An 8101-nucleotide genomic window follows, 5' to 3' on the forward strand; every position below is an offset into this window, starting at 1 on the left:
CCCTTGCATCATCGGGTATCCCTGCGCCGGGTTCACCCCCCCCCGCGGTGTCGGGTGTCGGTCCTGCGTCAGCCCTGCCCCCCGCGGGGAGCTCCCATCCGGGCGCGGGTCCCTCCCTCGTTCACCCCCCCCTCCCCTGCGGTGCTACTCCTGCAGCCCCGCTCCTCCCCGGTTCCCACGGCAACGGAGCCGGCCAGCGACAGAGGAAGAGCCAGCCCCGCCGGCACCGGCCTCGGGCTGCCTGTTCTTCTTCGGATGAGGAAAGCAGCGATTCTGAAGAGGATCCCTGGCTTGAAATACGCAAGCAGGCTGCATACGAGGGGCACTGGGAATTAGCCAACAAAATCTCTGTCACTGCTGCTCCAGTCCATTATAATAGAGCTGGAGGAAACCCCCGCTGGGATGCCCTCCCATATGCACAGATAAAAGAGATGTGCAAGGCAGGGAAAGATTTTGGGCGTAACTCCCCTTACTTTAAGAACCTATTCCAAGCTACTTTTGCTGCGAATGTACTGGTCCCACATGATATAAAAAATCTTATGGCATGCCTTCTGTCACCTGGAGAATACATGCTGTGGGACAGAACTTGGAGAAAACAATTAAAAGACCTCCTCCAGGTATATCACAGAGATCCCAACAGGGCTCACATAACACTGGATGATCTTTGCGGGGAAGGAAACCTGGTTAAACCCCAGGATCAGGCGAGACAATTGCCTGAACTGATTTTAGAAGATATCAAAAGAGAGGCTGACAGAGCTTTGCTCTCAACCCCCTCGGATTCCACTCCCTCTCTAAATTTCTCCACCATAAAACAAACTATCGATGAGTCCTTTATAAAATTCTTCGATAGACTAAAAGAGTCAGTTGAAAAGCAAGTTGGGAATCCAGAAGCCCAAAAGGAGCTGCTGCGTGCATTAGCTATGGCGAATGCTAATGAGAGTTGTAAAAAAGTCCTCCAGGCACTCCCACTAGACCCACCTCCTACCCTCGATCAGATGATTGAGGCTTGCACCAAATTAGCATCTCCTGAGGCAGCCATAGCCCAAGCAGTTTCAAAAGGGGTAGCAGAAGCACTAGCAGCATCTCAGAAACCTCCACGGAGATGTTATAATTGTGGGAGTTTTGAACACATTGCCAAAGACTGCCCTAAACCAAAGCGTGTTAAGAGAAATACTAACAATAATACTGAAGCTGTGCCCCCAGGCTGTCCCTGCCAGCATCACCATCAGAAGGACCAGGGAAACGAACATTGAAGCGCGGCACGGCTCCGCGCCAGGACACAAATTCTACAGCCGTCTCTCCCTGCCCTGCCACCCCTGCGATGGATGATAACTGCGCACCACACAGCAGAACGGACAAGAGACTCTGTCTTGTAAGTACTGATACACACCACTTCCACAATGGAAATCAACAACACATATATGTGGGCTTTGAAAAACCTTTTGACAGGACTGTGGACATTCTAGTAGTCGGGGACACTAAGCATGGTCCACCCGAACTTTTTATTTTACCTGAGGTGCACAAAATAGACCCCAATGGACAAGTACAAATTTCTGTCTCCTGTAACAACACTCCCTGGTTTCTATCAAAGGGTCAGGTGGTAGCACAAGCTATCATACTACCTGAAAACCACCCCAGGTGCCACAGAACACCTTCCATATGGTGGGCAGAAGTTGTAGGCGCAGACAAGCCCATGATGCATTGTAAACTACACAATGATAAATCCACTGCTTACCTGACGGGGATGGTAGACACAGGGGCCGATGTAACCATCATTTCTCGAGCAGAATGGCCCCAGGACTGGAAGACCAAACCAGCAGGCGGCAGAATCACAGGCATAGGAGGGTCAGCAACTTCCCAGAGGAGTACAAATAATATCATCATAGAAAGCCCTGAAGGACACACAGCCACCATCCGCCCGTACGTAATTGACTCTGGTTTTACCCTCTGGGGCAGAGATCTCCTTACCCAGTGGGGGACTCAGCTGGTAATCCCACCTCCATCTCAGGATTTTTAGTTGGGGCCACTGGGGTGCACTCCACCCCGCCCCTAACCTGGAAGACAAGCGACCCCGTGTGGGTGACCCAGTGGCCCCTAAGCACAGAGAAGCTCAGCGCTTTAGAATCCCTAGTAGAGGAACAGCTCGCCAAAGGTCATATTGTACCATCTAATAGCCCTTGGAACTCCCCTGTCTTTGTCATACGGAAACCTGGAAAAGACAAATGGAGGCTCCTCCAAGACCTCAGGAAAATCAATGAAGTCATTGAAGATATGGGACCCCTACAGCCTGGCCTGCCCTCGCCCTCAATGCTTCCTAGGAATTGGAAGCTTGCTGTCATTGACATTAAAGACTGTTTCTTCACAATCCCCCTACACCCAAGTGATGCTCCTCGGTTTGCTTTCTCCGTGCCATCCCTAAACCAGGAAGCCCCCCAGCGCAGATACCACTGGTGTGTGTTACCCCAGGGTATGAAAAATTCTCCAACTATTTGCCAATGGTACGTGGCTCGCGTCCTGTCCCCCATCCGCAAAGAGTTTGCACGTTCTATCATTCTCCACTACATGGATGATGTGTTAATTTGTGCGCCAAATGATAAATACCTGAACTTAACTCTAGAAAAAACTATTCAAGCCATTGAGAAAGCAGGGTTTGAGATCCAGCAGGAAAAGATTCAGCGTACCTGCCCGTGGACCTACCTGGGACTCCGCATCAGCGAACGGACCATCGTACCCCAGCAGCTCACCATCAAAGACAACCCAAAGACACTCCAGGACTTGCACCGTGTGGTTCTATAAACTGGATTCGTCCTCTGCTGGGAATTACTACGCAGGACCTTGCTCCGCTGTTTAACCTCCTGAAAGGCTGTGACCACCTGGACTCGCCCCGAGTCATCACAGAGGAAGCCCGGGAATCCATCGCTAAGGTACAGCTTGCCCTGTCTTCTCGCCAAGCCCATCGGACAAGTCCTGAGTTGCCTTTTAATTTCATCGTTCTGGGTGAGTCACCTAGGCTGTATGGACTGATTTTCCAATGGGACACTGCACAAAAAGACCCACTTCTTATAATAGAGTGGATTTTCTTACCACATCAGCCACTCAAAACCATAACAACACAACAGGAACTAGTAGCTCAACTAATTATGAGAGCCAGAGCACGCCTCCGTACCCTTGCAGGGTGTGATTTCACCTGCATCTATCCGTCATTGGAAAGTGAATCCTTAGCAAACATACTCCAAACAAATGAACACCTTCAAGTTGCTCTGGATAGTTATCCAGGCAAGATTTCAAATCATCATCCAAAACACAAATTATTCAATTCGGCTTTTCATTTGGCCCCAAAAGAACTCCAAAGTCGAACCCCTCTCAAGGCTCTAACTGTTTTTACAGATGGCTCCGGGAAATCCCATAAGTCAGTCGTGACTTGGAAACATCCCGGAACGCAAATGTGGGAGCACGATATCCAAATAATCGAAGGCTCACCACAAATTGCGGAACTTGCGGCTGCTGTTAGAGCTTTTGAGATGTTCGAAGAACCTATTAATCTGGTAACAGATTCAGCTTATGTAGCTGGGGTAGTCGCCAGAGCAGAACACGCCTGGCTAAAAGAAGTGTCAAATCCTAAATTGTATAAACTGCTCTCAAAACTTGTTTTTCTGCTTTCCCACAGAAAGCAGCCGTTCCATGTGATGCATGTGAGGTCACACACCGATCTCCCTGGACCAGTTGCTGAAGGGAATCGGAGGGCAGACACTCTAGCTATGCCGGTGAAAGCTCCTAACATTCCAGACACCTTTGCTCAGGCAAAGCTGAGCCATCGATTTTACCATCAGAATGTACCAGCACTCATGAGAATGTTTAAATTACCCCGAAACCAGGCAAGGGCAATTGTAGCAACCTGTCCTAGCTGTCAGAGCTACCAAGTGCCATCATTAGGGTCTGGAGTTAACCCCCGGGGTCTAGGCAGCTGTGAAGTCTGGCAAACAGATGTAACCCATGTCCCCCAGTTTGGCAGATTGAAATATGTACACGTTTCTGTAGACACGTTTTCTGGAGCTGTTTTTGCATCTGCCTATGCAGGAGAAACGGCAAGAGATGTTATACAGCACTTTCTCCTTGCTTTTGCTACCCTGGGCGTTCCTGCTGAGATAAAAACTGACAATGGTCCAGCATACATCTCTAACAAACTTCAAGAGTTTTTTAGCTCATGGGGCATCAAACACATTACAGGCATCCCCCACTCCCCCACAGGACAATCCATAGTTGAGAGGACCCACCAGACAATTAAGAGGGTCCTAGACCAACAACGGGGAGGGTCAGAACTCAATTCTCCCATTATGAGACTCTGCAAAGCCCTTTTTACAATAAATTTCTTAAACAATTCATTTGAAGAACCTGACCCCCCTGTGTTCCGGCATTTTACCAATTCGACCCAAGCCAAATTGAAAGAACAACCACCAGTGTTAATCAAAGATCCAGAAAGCCATCAAATATCAGGCCCTTTTCCACTAATTGTATGGGGGAGGGGATATGCTTGTGTTTCCACACCTTCAGGACCCAAATGGATACCAGGAAAATATGTAAAGCCCTACCTCCGACCGTCAGTGACAGCTCCTGAGCAGGCGAAAGATGACACACCAGACACTGACAAAGAAACTCCAGACAAAGAAACCAGTGCCGCTTTAAAGAGAAACGACGAGAGGGAAACTCACAGGCAGTCTCAATATGAGATATAAAGTAAGCTCCCTTTTATTTCACCAAACGAGAAACTTATATACTGTTACAGAAGTTACTATTAATAGATACACACACACACCTGCAGTTGTTCTCACACATTCAGGGATCCTCCTGCTAACTCCCTTATTCTTTTCTCATAACACTCCTGACTCCTAATCTTTCTCATGGCATTCTTCCCACAAAACATTCTCAGGCAAACAAACCACTGTAGCTTGTTGGAATTTTACTGAGGCCTGACCATGCTGAAGCCTTGCTCAGCCCTGCTCAGTTAGCATGAGTTTTGCTGGAAAACTGCGTTTTCCAACACTGCTTGGAGAAGACGTCGGCGCAAGATTCCAGCCACGTGAACAGCTATTTGTGCCGCCTTCAAGCAGTTCCCCAAACCCACAAATCCCTTATCTGTTACCCTCATGTGTTTCCCTAACCCACAACCTTATTACCTGTGTCTTATGAAAAAAAGGGGGGATGAGAGGGAAAAAAGAAAGAAGTAACAGAAAACCATCTTTTAATGATTTTTGCTTGAAATCCCACAGAAAAAAGGACTACCTATACCTCTCTTACCACCATGCCTGTAATTGCCTACCTCTGCATTCTCCTGACCTCCTGCATCCTGTTACCACCAGAGGTTGTCGCATGGATTGTCCCTCAGCCAAAGACCAATATGTGGGTTACATTGGCAAAAGCACTCCAGCAAGACCATATGTGCCTGTCTATGGGCAGCGTCAGTGACCCACTTTCATCATGCCTGGTGGGGATCCCTCTCCACAAAGATGAACTGCCTTTTGCAAACGAGGTGCTCCCCCAGAAAGAAGCTTGGGAGAAATGGGTAAGCACGCTGGCAACAGCACCAGAGGAACCCCACGAATTACTATTATTGGGGTCCTCCCAGGCTACCCTTTGCCTCAAGTTTGTCTTCAGCCCGAAAAGAGGGATGGCATTATCCTGGTCAGAACACCAGAAATTAAGTCATAGTAGAAAAGCAACACCCCAGGGAAAGGTTTACTCTGTCAGTAATTGGTGTCAGGATAAAAAGGTCATCCCAACAGAGTCATCTGTACACCCCAAAGCACTGCCCAAAGGTATGTTCCTGATTTGTGGGAATCAGGCGTGGTCTGGAATCCCATCCCAGCTCCAAGGGGGACCGTGCACTCTTGGCAGGCTTTCTGTACTAGCACATAACAAAACCCAAATTCTGCATTGGAAAAACCATACTCGATTGGCCCGCCAAAAAAGAAATATACAACAATTAGATCCTAATTGTGATAGCGAAATTATCAATTGGTCATTGTCTAAAAGGATTGCTGCATCATTTTTCCTGCCTGGAGTAGCAGCAGCAAAAGCCTTAGGTGAACTTAGCCACCTTGAGTGCTGGCTCGGAAAGCATGCTAACCTAACCTCGAGTGCCCTCTCTCAGCTTCTTGAAGATGAAGAAACCACCAGGCATGCAACACTGCAAAACAGAGCAGCCATCGATTTTCTTTTATTGGCCCATGGACATGGCTGTGAGGAATTCAAGGGACTGTGTTGCTTTAACCTGTCATCTCACAGCCAGAGCATCCACGCGACGATACAGAAAATAAAGGATCAAATCAAAGAACTGAAGACAGAAAAAGAAGCAGACTGGATTAGCGATCTTTTCGGACAGTGGGGACTTCAGGGATGGCTAGCATCCTTAGCCAAAACTGGACTGTGGGTGATCCTAATAATTTTCCTTGTTCTAAGCTTGTTCGGTTGCCTCAAGAAGTGTTTAACTAAGCAAGTAGGGGAGGCCTTTCCTTTAAATAAGGAAGGGGGAGTTGTTGGGGTAGAAGATACCACCTCAGGAACTGCTGAGGAGCTGAGTAGTTCCAATACAGCAGAACTCCACTGGTGGAAGCCTTCTTAGTCCTTCCCCCTGGAGAACACGATGGTTCCTCCCCAAATTATGTAAATCCCCCCAGCTGTAACCTAACCCCTGATTCCATGCCTTCCTCCTCCCATTGGTTGTGGTGTTCCCCCCGCCTCCTCTCCCCTGACCCTCCAGCCGTCCCTTTAAATGTAGACGGCTGGGGTGTCTCGCTCTTTTTCACCCTGGAACCCTTCAGAATAAACTCTGGAACCTCCGGCTGACTGAGCGCTCTGAATTCTTTGTCTTTGGTAACGCACGAGTTATCCAACCCCGTGGGTGAGTGAGAATATGTGCCTTACACCGGCACGGGTGTGAGAAGGGCTTTTCTGTACAGCACCAGGCAGTGCTGGCTGGAGTGATCTCTCGATAGCCATAGAGACACTTTCGGTAAACGCAGAGGCCTGGTTCCACCCCTCCTCCCCCTCCGCGTTACCTTTTCATAATTGCAGTTTAGCTATTCATAATTTTGAAATTATGCTATTCCTGTGTACGTCTGTAGTTTGTCCTAAGTTTTTATGTCTGTCAATTTCTGTGTCTAATAAATGACAATTTATGTCATATTAGACTTAATCGGCCATTATTAAAGGACCTTGCGAACAAGACTGGGTCTTGGGGTGCTAGCCACCTGTCCTGGGGTGATGGTAATCCTGTGTATTCCCTATCGTTGCTCGTATGCTCAGAAATGTGGTCCTGTAGCTTTAACTGCGTTCAGCCAATGGGAGGAGAGCGGGTTGTTTAAAACTCTTCACCAAGTCTCTCTGTGGGGGAGTGAGGCAGAGTAAAGGACATTCTTAGGACTGGCTGCTGCGGAAGCTGCAAGTTTTTCCCTGGGATTGCTTCTTCATTTTTTTTTTTTTTTTGGGACCCTTTTTTTTCCGATTTGCTTTCTTGCCCAAAAACCCCAAGGAGCCCCGGAGCACTGCAGACGAGAATCCTCCAGGGAGCTACTGGAGCAACTCCGCCCAGCCCCCGGGGGCCTCCCCGGAGAGGGGAAACTATGTCTGAGGAAAAGGACACTAAAGTTCACCAGCTGTTAACTCAGGTTTAATAACTCCTTTTCCCCCGTTCTCCCCTTCCCCTGTGCCTTGCAGGGCACTCTGTGTGTTTTATTAAATAAATAGGTTTTTTTCCACTTTCATTTAAGAAATTCTGTTGTGGGTGGGGGAGGGGGTGCCAGAGCACTTGGCTTTCAGGGGAGGCATTTATTCGGAGCACTCTCCACCTAGAGAAATTTGTCTCTTATCCGGGACACCACCCTAATAAGGGTTATTGTCTGTTGCTAGAGGCCTGAGCAAACAGCAGAAACGCATAAAACTCCTGTCTTCCATGCATAACAGTCCCCCTGCAGCCCATGGAGGGTGCAGAGATCCACCTACAGCCCGTGTGGAGGTGCCCATGCCAGAAGAGCAGGTGGATGCCTGGTAGAAACTGTGATCCAGTGGGAGTCTCATATAGAGAGTTAAAGCTGCAAAGGCCTTG

The 8101-nt window shown here is 48.5% G+C and overlaps 1 protein-coding gene across 1 annotated transcript; it reads left to right on the top strand.

Annotated features, from left to right (window-relative positions):
- The first annotated feature begins 5048 nt into the window (after positions 1–5048).
- LOC146425309 (uncharacterized) lies at positions 5049–6769 on the top strand. Its single transcript, XM_085041536.1, has one exon. The coding sequence runs from the start codon at positions 5300–5302 to the stop codon at positions 6617–6619; it is 1320 nt and encodes a 439-aa protein (XP_084897662.1). The 5' UTR covers positions 5049–5299; the 3' UTR covers positions 6620–6769.
- The last annotated feature ends 1332 nt before the right edge of the window (positions 6770–8101 follow it).

Source organism: Lichenostomus cassidix, chromosome W, assembly GCF_008360975.1.
Source record: "Lichenostomus cassidix isolate B80296 chromosome W, HeHo_3.0, whole genome shotgun sequence".
In the NCBI taxonomy this organism is placed as follows: domain Eukaryota; kingdom Metazoa; phylum Chordata; class Aves; order Passeriformes; family Meliphagidae; genus Lichenostomus; species Lichenostomus cassidix.

Bases quoted from the DNA above. Each gene is read 5' to 3' on its own strand.
- LOC146425309 (XM_085041536.1), top strand. From the start codon at position 5,300: ATGCCTGTAATTGCCTACCTCTGCATTCTCCTGACCTCCTGCATCCTG.